Source organism: Zeus faber (assembly GCF_960531495.2).
Source record: "Zeus faber genome assembly, chromosome: 15".
Classification (NCBI taxonomy): Eukaryota; Metazoa; Chordata; class Actinopteri; order Zeiformes; family Zeidae; genus Zeus; species Zeus faber.
This window is the reverse complement of record NC_137194.1, coordinates 13,552,318-13,567,671: the sequence shown is the minus strand read 5'-3', so window position 1 is coordinate 13,567,671 and position 15,354 is coordinate 13,552,318. Positions and strand designations below refer to the sequence as shown.

The window sequence follows — 15,354 nt, the reverse complement described above, 5'->3', positions numbered from 1 at the left end:
GCTTGTCGTGTGTGAGACACGGATACAGACGCAAAGAGAGATAGAAGTTGTAAATAGGAGTTTAATATACGTGTTATGTAAACTCCTGTAGTGTTTACTGTGGTTCCAATGGTGGGAGCTAAAAAAAAAATAAAAATAGATATACATAGATATACAAATAATTAAAATAAAATAAAATAAACAACAGAATTAAAAATCAAAAAATCATACAAGAGAAAAAAACAACAGAAACAAACAGTTGTGTGTGTGTGCGTGTGTGTGTGTGAGAGAGAGAGAGAGAAAGAGAGAGAGGGGAGATACCACAAAAGCTCCGCCCCTTTGTTTTGGATCAAATACTTTAAGGAAGTCGGGATCGGCGGAAGAACACGCAGCGTGATCAGCGGTGGCGTAATCGTCCCCTGTCGTGTTGGAAGAACACGTTCAACGACGAGCGCGGTACAATAGTGATCACGGAGAGCGCGTTTAGGACCGTCTCCACGGAGAGCGCAATAACAGCCGTGTCACGAAAACAGCGACTTTTCTAACGCGACTCTTATCCACGCACCCAGTTCGCTGCGGCGAAAGCCCCCGGACAGGAGAGCAGCTGTCGCTTGTTGTAGTTGCTATACTTGCAAAAACCCATATGAGTTATTGTGTTATTGACTGACCGAAAAACAAACGCGCATGGACAAGGCACTAATATTATACTTCTAATACCACTAATACTACTATTCTGTTGTACCACGACGACCAAATATGTCACTATTTTCTCTTATATGGTTTTATTGTTTATTTTTAGCCTTATTTCATATTGCGTTTATATTTATTGCTGTTTTATAATTGTTTAGGTTTATTGCATATTGCCATTTTTCCCCAAAATGCATATTACTTTATTATTATTGCATACTGCCATAACAATGCAATTTTCATCTATCTATCTATCTATCTATCTATCTATTGTTTGCATGATCTCCCTGTGTTTGTGTGGGTTTCCTCCGGGTTTCCTCCCACCGTCAAAAGACGTGATGATATGTTAGGGGTTAATACTCCTGTCGGGGCCCAAGTGCACACAGGGTGACACAAGGTGACCAAGGCACTGTCAAAAGAGCTGGAGTTAGTATAGGATGGGTAAAATGCAGAGGATAACTACCCCCCTGAGGGAATAATAAAGTATAATAAAAAATATGTATCTATGTATCTATGTATCTATCTATCTATCTATCTATCTATCTATCTATCTCTCTATCTATCTATCAACCTTTCGGATCATCTGTCTTTTTATGAATTGGGTTTTGATGTAATATCCATCCTCTTGTTCTTATTTCTCCAGTGATGTTGGCGTACATTGGGAAGCAGTTGGGCCACCCGACCAGCTCGGTGGCAGGCTGGCTGGTGAGTAAGATCCTCAGAGCGAAGAACCGGGTTCTGGAGGAGAACGCCGTGCGTCTATGTGGGATCCAACCCGGAGACACGGTGCTTGAGCTGGGTTACGGTCCGGGCCTGGGCCTGCAGGCTGCAGCCAGGCTGCTCACTCACCCCACAGGGGCCGTCATAGGTGTGGATTACTCAAAGTACATGCACCAGGTGAGAGGGAATGACTGGCTTTATTGGTCATGTTCCAAAGGTGTTGCAATATGTCTCCGTAAACAAAGGTAACGCCAAAGACATTTTCCCCAATGGCACAGACAAAGTTTGACAAGTTTGTTAAGATGTAATGTATTGCTCTTACACACAATATCTCCACAAATATACATATTTGTTGTAAAGTTAATGATTAGCTATGCGTTATCATTGGTCGCATTGCAATTTAACGTTTATTTTACCGTTTTATACGGCATATGGGCGCGCATCGTATTAAATCCATGGTAATCCACTGCTGCTGCAGGCATTTCTTTCCTTTTCTTTCCTTTCAGGCGTTTCTTTCCTTTTGCACATTAGGTCTATTTTTTTTCAACTGCGCGCCGCTATGCAGCCTTTTCAACAGAAATACGAGATCAAACTACATATAAATGTATTTTTTATGAAGAAAGCAATCATTTCATAATGTGTTTAATATGAACCTTCATTGTGCCGGAGACCTATGAGCTGCTGTTGGATTTGCTGCTTGAACAAGACCCGTTTTAAATACAAAGAGCACACACGCTGGTTCTGTGTGTGTGCACGTGTGTGTGTGTGTGTGTGTGTGTATGTGTGTGTGTGTGTGTGTGTGTGTGTGTGTGCGTGTGTGTGAGGTGGTGCGGAGGTCAAGTTCAAGTTCATTGTTATAATGTGCATAAGTTCATCTGATTGGAGGGAAGGTGTCCAGGAGAGTGTGAAAGGAGAGGAGAGAGGGAAAGGAGGAGGGCGCTGGGTGCCAGCAGAAGAAGAAGGAGAGTGTATGAAGAGAAGTTCGTAATAAAAAGTGACATGGCCGTCCCAGGTTGTTATTGTCCGACTGGACACCTCAACTTGTAGCCTCGCGGCTGGCAGTGGAGGCGGCTTCAGCTTCCCGGTGGCTCCGTCTGTGCCTCCTTCCATTTGTGTCTGTCTGGTCAACCCTGCCACGCATCACAATATAATTGAACTGTGTGTTAAAAAATATGAATTATCTACTTTTGTTTCCAATATTCCTCCTCTCTCTGCATGCCGCGCCTATATGCCGCCTCAACGCGTCCGGTGGACTTCTACCGTTACAATGCCAAAACAAATGGAGCATACTAAGACTCAAACTATTTAGGCTCTTACATCTGAATAATAATGCATATACCATAGAAGCCAAGTATGAACTCTAAATTGTGAACAAATGTTAGTTTTAGTCAACATTTTGTTCTTTTTGTTGATTTACCAAATGTTGTCATGTCATTTTCATAGTCATTTTTTTAGGTTTATTATTAGAAGTACACTTATTATTGACTTCATTAAAATGTTTAATTTGCTGTTTATTTCATACAAATGCAGGAGGCCTTCAACACCACAATAAAATAAAATAAAAATCTTCTTCCTCATCCAGATGGCGGGTGAGCTGGTGAAGGATCTTGTGGCCAGTGGGAAGGTCACCCTGTACCACTGTGACGTGGCGGCCATGCCCCTGGCAGACAGCACCGTGGACAGAGTCTTCCACTCCAACTGCTACTACTTTTGGCCGGACCTCAGAAAGGGAGCGACGGAGATCCACCGAGTGATGAAACCAGGTCGGTACAATGCCAACTTCCTCTGGCCGGAGCGCCATGACATTCAAGATACTTTATGTCACATGCAATCATACAAGTGCAGTGCAGTAAAATGAGAAAAGGGCACGAATCCCGGGCAGTGAAAAAACAAATAAGGAAGATTAAGAAAAAACAAAGTATATAATAGTAAAGAAGGCTAGTAATATATAACAAAGTAAAAATATAAAAATGTAAGCAAAGAAAAAATTGTAAGGAAAATGGCCATCCATTAAGTCAAATACATCCCATTTTATATTTAAGTCAATGCCTTAGAGCCATTTAAAGAGCAAGTCAAAACTATTACAACTATATTGTTTAGTTCAATGTTATTTCTCTATATGCTGACCAAAATTTTTTATATTTTTTTATTATATACTATTTACTGTGTGTCAAGTGTGAGATTCTACGTTTTCCCTTGCTGTTAACTTATTTCCCAGGGGGTGTAATGGTGACTACTTTGAGGACATCCCATCTGGTTGTGTTGTCGTCGAGGGGGGTGTTTCCAGGTGACAACTGGTGTCCCGAGAAGTACATGGCGGCTCTGACAGACTCTGGCTTCACCGACGTCAGGATGGACGATGTGCAGCACAGCAACATCACCTTCCAGGCCATCTACGCCACCGCCACAAAATGAGACTCTACCACAAACTCTGTCACCATCCAAGGATTATGAGATCTTAGTCGTGAAAGCTTATTTCTTTTTATTATAAAATGTACTGATTAAAATAGGGGCTCGGTCAGGGAATCTGGGCTGATGATTAATTGTCGCACCATTGATTGCGATCCATGAATTAATGTCATCTTTTTCCCCATCTTATGTCACTATCACACAAGAAGCCTCCTCATCACGAAGAGCCATTTATTGACATTGAACATTGAAACGTAAATAACTGACGTCGACAGCTAATTTCCCTCCACTCACTTGATGGAAACACATTTTTATTGTTTTTATTTTTTTCTTTGTTTTTTTTTTTAATTGGCTTGAAATTCTCCATCCATTTGGGAGGAAAAAAAAACACAATTATGGAGCCTTAAGCGATCTTGCTAAATGATTGTGATCAGCTCAAATAGTGGCAATCAGGCGATTATGCAGTTAATGTGACAGCTGTAATTCATATATTTTCGATTTTGTAGATCGTATAAAATATTTTGTCAAATATTGGCATTTTTCACTTCATTTATTATTTTTGTTTCGAAGATTATTGGAAAATGAGCTTAAATCTCATCAAATTATTACGATTTATTAGAATGCAATTTGAGAGGAACCCACCCAAAATGTTTTGGTTTTTTTTGTATGTTTGTTTTAGTCACGTTGCCTGTGTTTTTTTTTTTTTTTTGTTGTTGTTGTTTTTTAATTACACATAAAATCAATAAAAATTAAAAATTATATTTAAAAATGAAACGCGCTTGGGGAAGCTAAACATTAATAGTCACGTGTGTCTTTTGAGCCACACTTGTAGAATGTTTTGAATATAGTGTTGTTTGGTGTTTTAGTAGATGGAGAGCTTTGAGAAGTCAATTCAAGTTCATGATAGGATGGTTGAAGAGTGGCTCGGGAATGCCACTGTTTCTAGTATGAAGTAGAATCTCGAAATTATGGCAACCCGCCAATGAACTTGAATTTACCCTGTTAAACAAAGAAACGACACTACCCACAATGCATTTCACTCCAGGCGAGTACTGATGACGCGGCCAGGGGGGGGGGCGGGAAAGTCAAAACAGTCAATCCCGAAACTGCTGCGGACGGAGGAGTTTTCCCCCAAAAAAGCCTTTTACAGCTCGAGTTTGTCCGTGGAACGCCGACGATAGTCAGAAATAACCAACGTGTAGCTTCTTATTCATTTTCGCCCGTCGCTCTTCTTCCCGGACGTCCGTGTTTTTGGCTCCAGTCGGGCCATGCAGAGGGCCTCCCGGCTAAAGCGGGAGCTCCAGATGCTGAGCGCCGAGCCTGCCCCCGGCGTCACCTGCTGGCAGACCCGGGATCAGATCGACCAACTCCGGGCACGTAAGTAGCGCCGCGTCGCTGATCCTGGAACAGCCTAGAAGTTGCGGGTTTCAGTGGCGCTGTCGACGATTATGAAACAAAAGTCGACGAATTGCTAATAACGACGAATTTGTCTTTTTCTGTTCATTGAATGCCTATGAATAATATATTTTCATGTCTACTTATTGCAGAAGAGCTATGTACAGATTTATTTAATATACAGTGTGTTTGACAGTGCGAATTGTTGGTACAGAGGTTTATTGTCTATTGTTATTTTTTTCGTCTTATGTTCTTCATTTGACTTTATTGTTGCCTATTTAGAGGTGCTGTAACACCGCAACTTCGCTTCGGGCATGCATACCCTGTCCCTTGGACTTTGGATCATAGGGTGGACAGTTAATTTGTCTCCACCCAACTGATGGGAAAAAAAAAAATCACCTCATTCACATTACTATTCAGGGCAGCATTTATGACCAGTGTCTGCATGAAGTTACATGGGGTCTAACCACCTCACGTGGGGTTTCCTCCGCATAATATGGTAAGAACCCCCACTAACAACATGCACCAGAAACATCGTCTGACCAGCGATGGACCCTGAAGTTGGAAGCTGCCCAGCTCTACGGCCTGTGGGGGGGGGAGTGGAGAACACATTCCACGGCCTCCATTCATTTATTGTTTTTGTGTGTGCGTGCGCACCCGCCGCCGTAGCTGTACGTTATACAGTACATGTGTGTGCAGTGACAAAATGAAGTTTGCCGTTTAAATTCCCCTTAAATTTGGGTGCAACCATATGGCTGTAGAACCCCGCGATTTTACTATGAGATCGTAATCTTCACAAATAATTGCGATCAGGCAGTTATGTCTCCTGTGTTGGTTTTCCTAAGAAAGTAGTATAATTTGTCATTTCCCTTGTTTTCCAGAGATAGTCGGTGGAGAGGGCACACCATACGAGGGCGGAATCTTCTCCTTGGAGATAAAGGTTCCAGAAAGGTAGGTTTCACCTACAGTTAGAGATTACACTGATGATGCACAAATTGCGAAATACAAGTCCACTTCCTTCTTCAGTAAAGCTGATGTACTTCTTCCCGACGCTAGGTATCCCTTCGAGCCCCCGAATATTCGCTTCTTGACGCCCATCTACCACCCGAATATCGACAATGCAGGACGCATCTGCCACGACGCGCTGAAACTTCCGCCCAAGGTTGGAGAGTGCACAGCCCAAGTGCTGCCGCTTTTTCCGATTACTTTGTCATTGTTGATCCATTTTCAACATTTTCGCCTCATTGAAGTGATTAGTTTTCATTAAAAAAAAAACTTCAATCGGGTGGAATTCAACTTTAGCTTTATACTGAGTAGCAATAACAGCCTACTAATTAAGTTGAGCATGAAATGATTAGTAATTAAATGCCATACAAACTGTAACTTAAAATATAGATGTTCAAATATAAATGTAGCAAAGTGCGAATCAAATAATAAGGAAAATAGAATAAGATGAACTTTTATACTGCATAGAAACCTCCTCCCCCCCATGTACACACATAGTCACTTAAAATGCCATATGCGGGTGGGTCTTGACATTCAGATTTTTTAAGCGACTTAAGTGTACTGTATAAAGACTAGGGGGGGAAACGAATCAGAGCTGCGGCACTGTTCCGGTGCGGGGCGAGGCTCCCTAAACAACGCAAATAAAAACTTTGTTTTTATTGAAGATGTATTTAATTAACTCCATTTCCTACTGCTGTGTAGCAGATCGCTTCTTGGGGCAAATGCCCTTCTCTGAGCACTGCCACTCTCGAGTGCTCCAAGCAGGAAGTGGTGCATCTTTTTTTCACCATATGTTTTTGCATTGCATGGCACCCAGGCGGAATATTGATTTAAAATTCATGCTTAGTACTTATTAAAGAGAGGGAATTATATATAAAAGCCTGCCTCTAACATACGCCTGCTTCCAATAAAGGCCTGGTACCCACTGCAGTTGAGGTAAATAAAGGCCCCGGTCACTATTTGAGGAAAAACGGTACATACTGTATTTCTTTGAACTCCACCAACAGCCTGTTGAAACCCACAGAGAGATATTTCTATGGGAGAAGAAAGGGCTTGCCAAAATGTAATTTATATTCACAACTTGGCTAAGTTTTTCCTTTTGATAAGTACTTACTATTCATTTTTGTCACATTTTCAGGCTGTTCCACTTCCACATATTCCTGTATCACTTATTATCCTTTATAGCTTATTTCTATAACCATTACAACACTTCAACCAAGAATATCAAAATCAATGCAATTTCTGCGTCACCATTATCAATGATGAATCGCAACAGCTCTTTATAGCTCTATATATATATATATATATATATATATATATATAGTGTTGTATAGGTTTATATTCTATAGTTTGTCTGTCTTCAGGGTGCATGGAGGCCATCCCTCAACATCTCCACTGTCCTCACCTCCATCCAGCTGCTGATGGCTGAGCCCAACCCAGACGACCCACTCATGGCCGATATAGTGAGACTCCCCCCTACTTTCACACTTCACACTCTCATAGGGCTGAACTGAATTATATAATATAATTATAATATAATATGTGGTATTTATATTGTGCTAATAAGTACATATAACACAATTTGCTATTGGGAGATAAAAGAGCTCACAGGTTTTTCTAAACAATCCATTTTTCAAGACATGATATGTCTTGATAAATGAACATGTAATGGACAATGTATTTATTTTTTTAATATTATTCAAAAAATAAATACAATTTAATTTAATTGTCCTTAAGTTGTCTGGTTGGAACAGTATAGAATGTTGTCTTATAATGAACACCTTAAACAACACCTTTTTACAATTTTGAAATTGTATTTGACAGCAATTTGGCATCAATTTTATTTTGCAGCCAGACCAAAATAGCCACATTTTTAGGTTTTCTTTTTGTTATTGCAGTCATCGGAGTTTAAATACAACAAACCTCTGTATTTGGAGAAGGCCAGGAAGTGGACAGAAAAACATGCTCTTCAGAAGAACACAGTAAGTGTCTGCTTCTGTCGCCTTTATTAATCACATGCAGTGTCTACTGTCTACTCATCGAACCATATGGTAGTTCTATTTTCTACCACATGGAGGCGCTGTGACACCATCTTATTAATATCCACTGAGGTAACTTTGTCCTTCTAATCATGTTCTGTGTTGAACGCAGCAAACAAAGGCAGTTTTTTTTTTTTTTCTTGGCAAAGACTTTTTTTTCCCGATGAAGCATGCTGGAATAGGGCTGGACTTTTTTCTTTGATCATTCTGTAATATTTTTCGATGAAATTCCGTTGTCCTGAAAAAACCTTTCAAAGACAAGGTCACGTTTTATTTGAAAACTCTGAGTTTTATGTGCTATGGCAGTGCTTTATTTGCCTCAAGTGAATTGGGTGTCTGTGCTTGTACTTGCACGCCTCCGTGTCTGTCCTTGAACAGGGGCCGGCTGAAAGTGACGAGCATGACTGTCCAGATCAGAAAACGTCCCGAAAAAGAGAATCTCTGGAAGCACAAGGGAAAACGGACGACAAGACACAGGAAGCAAAGCGAGCCTGCGTGTAGATGTACTAAAGCACGCTTACGATATGACAGCATTTTTTGGTTCTACCTTATTTTGTGGCTTCAATGAATGCATCCCTGTTCCACATGTATATATTTATATATCTGTAAGTACTTTTGAATAATAAAGCTTGTTTGATCACTATTTAAGCATTTGGGTATGATGTCATCACCACAATTGTGTAGGGTGGCACAAGCATAATGATGCAAACGATGAGGGCTATTCATTTATTCCATCATATTTGTACTGGTTGTACACAGTATTTACATTCAATATAGTGAAACAGTTGTTTTTTACAAACTAATATTTATTTCTTATAATATAAAATTATATATATGTTTATCATATAAAAGGGGGACAAACGTCATAAGGCTATAGTGGATCAATAGCATGCTAGTTCAGAGGTAGTTACATTGTATGTACACATTGCCAGCCTACTCCAGCCGACAGTCTGCGATGAGATTCTAGCCACATCCCCGTCTGTGAAGTGTTGCATAATTACTTGATACAAAACATGTAAACGTCATGTAGCCTATACTGTCTCCCATTATGTTTTTGCTGCAACAAAATACACATATTTTTTTCAAAAACAGATGCACAATTACAGAAAAAAGCATATCCGACAGGAGAGTCTATGATGGAGACGTGTAGCTTACTCTGGTGAAACTCCCAGTCCTTGTTTCTCTTTAATGGATCCCTTTATCTGACATTTAACCCTTTCATGCAATCAATGAAAGAACATAATTGACACATAATTAACACATAACCAAACTAGCACTTTTTATTCTATAACCGCCATATCTATACACACTTGAAAATTTTAAATTCTGGAAATGTTCCCCAGACCACTGGTTTGTGACCTTTACATTATGTTAGTGACCGACTAAAGCCTTGCCAGACTGTGAAATGTACCTTGTATTATGCAAGATTCTGTCTTTATTCAATGAGTGAATAGTCTTTTTCCCACAGGGTTGTTTTGCTTGGCAATCTGTTGGTTCAGGGATTTTTTTTTCTTATCAGTGTCTATTTATTTTTTGGGTTTTATTTCATTCTCTGTTGACCCACACAGAAACTTGTAAATTAATAAGCCAGGCCTGGTTTGTGCTATTTCTTAATGATGATGGTCCAAGACAAGTCCATATTGTCCAAACTTGCTCGTCGGCCATTGTAGGCGCTCAGCGTGGGGAGGGGAGAGAGGGCGGCATGGAGGAGTGATGGATGGAGCGAGAGCCACTGCTTGCATCCTCTTCAAAGCTTTGGAGGCTCCCGTCTTCTCTCAGGCTCTTCCTATCTGTCACTTTGTCTTTGTCTCTGGCACTGGGAGAAGGTGTCTGGCAGGGGATGAGAGGAACGGAGGAGGAAGCGGAGGCGCAGTGGGGGAACCTGACGGGATGCAGCCGGGGTTGGAGGGCAGACCCTGCGTCGTAGAGGACGTCCGCTTCGGTGAGAGGCGACTGCGTCGACGAATCGGAGCAGGAGCTTTTCTCCGTCTCCACGGAGACTAAGGAGTCGAGCGTGTGGTCTCTACGCAGCTGTGGCCGGGCCTTCGGACGTGGCCAGAAGGAGAACTGGGAGTGATCTCGCGTGAAGAGGAGGAAGAGGAGCGGGTTGAGGCAAGATGGCAGAGGCTGGAGGAGCAGAAGGACTGATTTCAGCACCTCCTCCCCCAGAGAGAGGAGGCCCAGCAAGGAGCAGAGGGAGAGGAAGGCCACCGGCACATAGAGAAGGCCGTTTGTGAAGATCAACCAGGCCACGTGTTTGATCATGGCACAGTCCCACAGACCCTCACACTCCCCCCGCAGTAGCTCCCAGTAGAGGCGGATGTAGGAGCCAGTGACTATGAGGAGGCAGAGGGTGTTCATCATGATGAGGGCCAGGGGGAAGCCGATGGAGGAGGGAGGCTGGGAGGACGGGGGAGGAAGAGGGGAGGGCAGGCAGAACGGAGACGAGCCGTACTCCCCCACCCCTGTCAGCGGAAGGGAGGCCAGGGTCAGGGAAAGCGAGAGGCAGAAGAGCGCACACGTGCGCACGCTGCCGAGAGACGGCGACTTCCCGTAGGCCCGAGCGCACGTGACGCTCACGCCGCACTGCACAGCCGCCAGGGTCAGTAGCAGCACGCTCGCCTCGGACGCAAACACCCAGACCCACCCGGTCGCCTGGCAGCCGGGACCCCCCTCCCAGTGGGCCCCGTGGCGGCCGAACTCCCCGAGTGTCATGGCGTCCACCAGGGCCAGCGTGCAGGTGCACACACCTGTCAGCAGGTTGGAGGCGCCCATGCAGGCCACGGTGAAGCGCAGCGGGGAGAGGTACCCGCCCGAGCCCAGGAGGGAGAGCAGCAGCAGGGCGTTGCCCAACAGAGAGACCAGCGAGATGGACCACAGACCCACACGCACAAGCCAGCTGCCCAGCAGGGAGTCGCAGGGACGGAACGGTCCTGCAGCGGGAGAATGAATTTAAGTTACAGTATAGACCATATTTGGCATTCATTCATTCACATGCTTAGAGCTCCACCCTCTTCAGTAGTCATACATACTGTAACTGTACCACCACTCAACTGTCTTTGGACATATAGCTACGAGGGAGAATAGAATAAAGACCAATCCGATCCAAATTAAGCGGAAATACCTGGTATGGGTGTGCACTGGACACTGGTCTGTAGTTTGGATTCCTCTATTTCCAGCTGGAATTCCTCCAGATCAGGGTCATCTGGAATACAACATAATAAGGGTCAAAGGTTAGTGAATGGTGCCTTATATGAGGGTGTACGTATATGATGTTTGAGAACGAGGTGTGTGTGTATGTGTGTGTGGGTTGACAAGGTCTATTTACTGTATCTGCTCTCACTATTATTTTGTAAAACTTGTGTTTGTAAAACTTGGCGTTTGTGTTAAATGGCGTGGGTTTTAATGGTTTCATTCAAGATTGATTTCTATCTCTCAATGTATTCTTTATCGTTATCTTTATCTGTTATTCTCCCCATTGTTCTTCTACGGTGTGGTGAACACGCAAGCTGGTTACACGCAGAACACGCAGAGCTCGCGGTGGATTTCCTTCCAAGACCTCCCACATTCTTGAAGAAACCAAACGTCAACAACTCCGGCCCAAAACACCCTCAGATCCTGGCGTACTGGCACCGCACACATAATGCATGTTCCTATAACGTCGTTTTACTCTTTCCTTATACAGCCTTCAGCGCTGAGATGGGCCTTACAGTGTGTGTCGGCATGGCCGGGGTACAGAGCGACGGTCCTCTTGTGGAGCTCTTCGTCGGCGTTGCTTTGCTCCGTGTCCCACTGTGCGGACGCCTTGTAGCCATCGCAGGAGCCGTAAACACAGCACTGGTAGGAGTACGGCATCTCTACGACCCTGGGGAAAAAGTAATGAACATTATGACACATGCGGTTCAGGATTATACTTGGATCACATCAAAGCAAGATCAGAGAAAAAACCTTCAGGGCTAAGGCATTATTTCTGTTGCAAATGAAATATATCATACAGTGCCAGTATCCAATATAGCTGTATTTCACAGTCTGGTGTTTAATCGTGTGTGTGTGTGTGTGTGTGTGTGTGTGTGTGTGCGCGCGCACGTGCGCATCATTTGAACATTTGATTTGATTTAATTTAAGTGGCTGCATGCCAGGATCTCTGTCTTGGACTTGATTGCTTTGCTTTTTTTCAGAGTTGTTTTTTTTTTGTTGTTTTTGTTCAACGTTGCTGCAGGATAGCTTTACCACTGCGTACTTTGAAACCCGACGGATATTAGAAACTTGATTGACATTTACTTCGCCTCACCTGGGCCGTGAGGGACGATAATCCCCCAGATGAGAACGAGCTTGCTAATGAGACAGCTTCCTTAACCGTGTCGGTCCATGAAGGAATGCCTCAAAGAATAAAGTGAGGCAAATCCCATGTAAACATTGGCGTCCTTGATTGGATAATGATACCTGAATACCTAGAAAACAGACCTGACAAATCCGGGCTTGATGAGGGTGTGGATTTATTACAATTATATCTAATTTAATAGCCCTTTTAAATTCTCTCGAAGAAAGATCAGAGATTTCAGAGATCTGGTGTGTGTGTGTGTGTGTGTGTGTGTGTGTGTGTGTGTGTGTGTGTGTGTGTGTGTGTGTGTGTGTGTGTGTGTGTGTGCGTGCGTGCGTGCGTGCGTGCGTGCGTGCGTGCGTGCGTGCGTGCGTGCGTGCGTGCGTGCGTGCGTGCGTGCGTGTCTGGGCGCGAGGATGGATTTGCTACCTCATCCGGGGGAAGTATTCGGGACTGAAGGCCTCGTACAGCTCCGTGTTGCCTCTTAGCTTGAGGTGGGTGAGACCCTCCAGGCCTTCCACCGGGACGGAGCTCAGGCGATTCTCCGTCAGGTCCCTGAGAGGCGGCAAGAGACGAGATACATCACACAGAAGCGGCTTTTAAAATGGGCGATAAAGAGTGAGACAAGAATTTGTATCAACAAAATATGGACGAGGTGGAGATCGAGACAGAGAGCCGGGCAGGTCAAGGCACGCACATCGTTCATGACAACCCTTTTAATTCTTCCAAATGTGTTTTTTTTGCCGAGTGTTGCAGAGGGTCATCCGCAGTAACACACGCCGACCAGGTTCCCTGTTGCAAACCGCTCAGCGAAGACGCTCCATGAGATCCCCCGTAAAGATAACGTTTCCTGTCAGATTTAGTAAATGTGCTTGTTTTACTAAGCATAGTTTATCCACTCTTCACACACTAATGCAGTTTTTATTGGCGAGGCCTGAGACGAGTCTGCGAGCCGCACAGAGGTGCTTTTTCCGACGTTATGTATCAAGGCTCCGCGTCGTCCCTGCCAAAGACAACAGCTCCTCTATGGCACATACAGGCAAGTTTGGAGTGCTTGCATCAGAACAAAGCTCTTTCATGAAGCTTGGATTTAATTAAAGATACGCGGTGGTGATATGGACAAGAACCTGACCAGAGGGAAAGAGGTTTTGAGCTGCCTATCCTTAATCTCGACTTGTAAATTGACTCACTGACTTACAGTTTGACTAGAGAATGGAGAGTGATGAAGGCGTCTGGGTGGATCCACTTGATGGCGTTCCAGCTTAGGTCACTGAAAGAAAAAGTCAATGGAGTTGAATTTAACTGAAATAAATAGGATTTGAACGTTGCGGTAGGAAGTAATTGTACCTTTACCACCTCTAGGTGGCACTATCATGTCATAGACGCTTTCCGTTGCATTTGTGAGACAAGTGACCCCGAGAATGAGTGGTGTGCACCATCATGGTGATCCAGCAATTAGAGATCCCTCCAAATTTATTAAAAAGAGAGAACAGTCACTCTCCTCTCAGTGTGATGCTCTGCTTGTTCCGTCCGAAAAAATCTGTGGTATTCATATCTTCGGGTTCATACAAAACTGGTTTGCCTCTTGCACATTTACAAACTTACTCTAGCGATCTCTTAAAAAAGGGTGCAAAAAAATACTCTCAAAAAAACCCCAAAAATTACAGAAAAAAACTACAGCTGAAAAAAAAAATCTATAATTCCAAGATGAACTCACAGTGCCCGAAGAGAGACAAGCTAAGAGAGACAAGCTGCTGGAATGTGCTTGACTCGATCCTTCTGATTTGGTTATGCTGCAGCCCGCTGCAGAAAGAAACACACACGCAGACACACAGTGTGTAAGGCACTACGCGACTCAATCTGCCGAATGCCCATGTAGCATATAGAGAAAGACACCGGGAAACCGAAAGAGAACGAGTAGAAGAAAGGCAAGTCAAGGGAGAAGGAGAATATGATAAATAGAAAGACAAAGGGGAAGATTTTTGACGTCAGTATTTGCATCATCTCACATCTCCTGCAACGCAGAGCAGTCGTAAAAGCTGGGCAGATCCTCAATCTGGTTGTGAGACAGCTCCCTGCAAACACACACACATTGACCAGCTGTAGGTTGATGGTGTGGGAAATTGGGAAGTGGAAGAGTGGCATCATTATTTTTATCGTTTGGTGAGTTCAGCCATGGCTGGCGGGCGATAATTATATGCTGATCGGATTTTATGGCATAAGGATGCATGATGTAACATTATATTTATTGATGTGTAGACAGGCGGATAGACAGATATATAGATATCACAGGCAGCTTCTATAAGAATAAGTGTCTCCTTAATTAATAGTTAATAGAGTAAGGGATTGCTTTTGGTAAAGGGGGATATGGGATGGGACAGCGATAGAGAATGGACAGATAGATACTGTAGATGCTGTGTGTGTGTGAGTGTGTGAGTGTGTGTGTGCGTGCGTGCGTGCGCGTGTGCGCGTGTGTGTGTGTGTGTGCGCCTCTACTCACAGCACCCTGAGGCGAGGCAGCTGCTCACACAGATCCTGGGGGAGAGCTGAGAGTCCAGCGCGAGTCAGTGTGCTACAGAGGGAGAGAGGGTGAGGGAGGGGGAGAGAGAGAGAGAGAGAGAGAGAGAGAGAGAGAGAGAGAGAGAGAGAGAGAGGAGAGAGAGAGAGAGAGAGAGAGAGAGAGAGAGAGAGAGAGAGAGAGAGAGAGAGAGAGAGAGAGAGAGAGAGGAGAGAGAGAGAGAGAGAGAGAGAGAGAGAGAGAGAGAGAGAGAGAGGACTATGTGAGCTCTCTGGTCATTG

General features: G+C 43.8%; 3 protein-coding genes across 3 annotated transcripts in view; 2 read left to right on the top strand and 1 right to left on the bottom strand.

Annotated features, from left to right (window-relative positions):
* The first annotated feature begins 346 nt into the window (after positions 1-346).
* On the top strand, positions 347-4,433 carry LOC307240882 (putative methyltransferase YdaC). Its single transcript, XM_080014780.1, has 4 exons — positions 347-435; positions 1,310-1,563; positions 2,969-3,149; positions 3,605-4,433. The coding sequence occupies exons 2-4, from the start codon at positions 1,312-1,314 to the stop codon at positions 3,799-3,801; spliced, it is 630 nt and encodes a 209-aa protein (XP_079870906.1). The 5' UTR covers positions 347-435; positions 1,310-1,311; the 3' UTR covers positions 3,802-4,433.
* A 468-nt stretch (positions 4,434-4,901) lies between these two features.
* ube2t (ubiquitin-conjugating enzyme E2T (putative)) lies at positions 4,902-8,832 on the top strand. Its single transcript, XM_080014614.1, has 6 exons — positions 4,902-5,172; positions 6,072-6,141; positions 6,247-6,352; positions 7,560-7,658; positions 8,094-8,177; positions 8,613-8,832. The coding sequence occupies exons 1-6, from the start codon at positions 5,064-5,066 to the stop codon at positions 8,733-8,735; spliced, it is 591 nt and encodes a 196-aa protein (XP_079870740.1). The 5' UTR covers positions 4,902-5,063; the 3' UTR covers positions 8,736-8,832.
* Positions 8,833-8,953: 121 nt separating this feature from the next.
* lgr6 (leucine-rich repeat containing G protein-coupled receptor 6) overlaps positions 8,954-15,354 on the bottom strand; it is a 17,697-nt gene continuing 11,296 nt past the window's right edge. Inside the window, exons 9-16 of the mRNA XM_080015957.1 lie at positions 15,056-15,127; positions 14,565-14,630; positions 14,290-14,358; positions 13,754-13,825; positions 12,985-13,110; positions 11,945-12,099; positions 11,359-11,439; positions 8,954-11,167 (exon numbers count right to left, since the gene is read on the bottom strand). Of these exons, the coding sequence (XP_079872083.1) occupies positions 9,909-11,167; positions 11,359-11,439; positions 11,945-12,099; positions 12,985-13,110; positions 13,754-13,825; positions 14,290-14,358; positions 14,565-14,630; positions 15,056-15,127 (1,900 nt within the window). The 3' untranslated portion in view covers positions 8,954-9,908. The remainder of the gene's footprint in view (positions 11,168-11,358; positions 11,440-11,944; positions 12,100-12,984; positions 13,111-13,753; positions 13,826-14,289; positions 14,359-14,564; positions 14,631-15,055; positions 15,128-15,354) is intronic.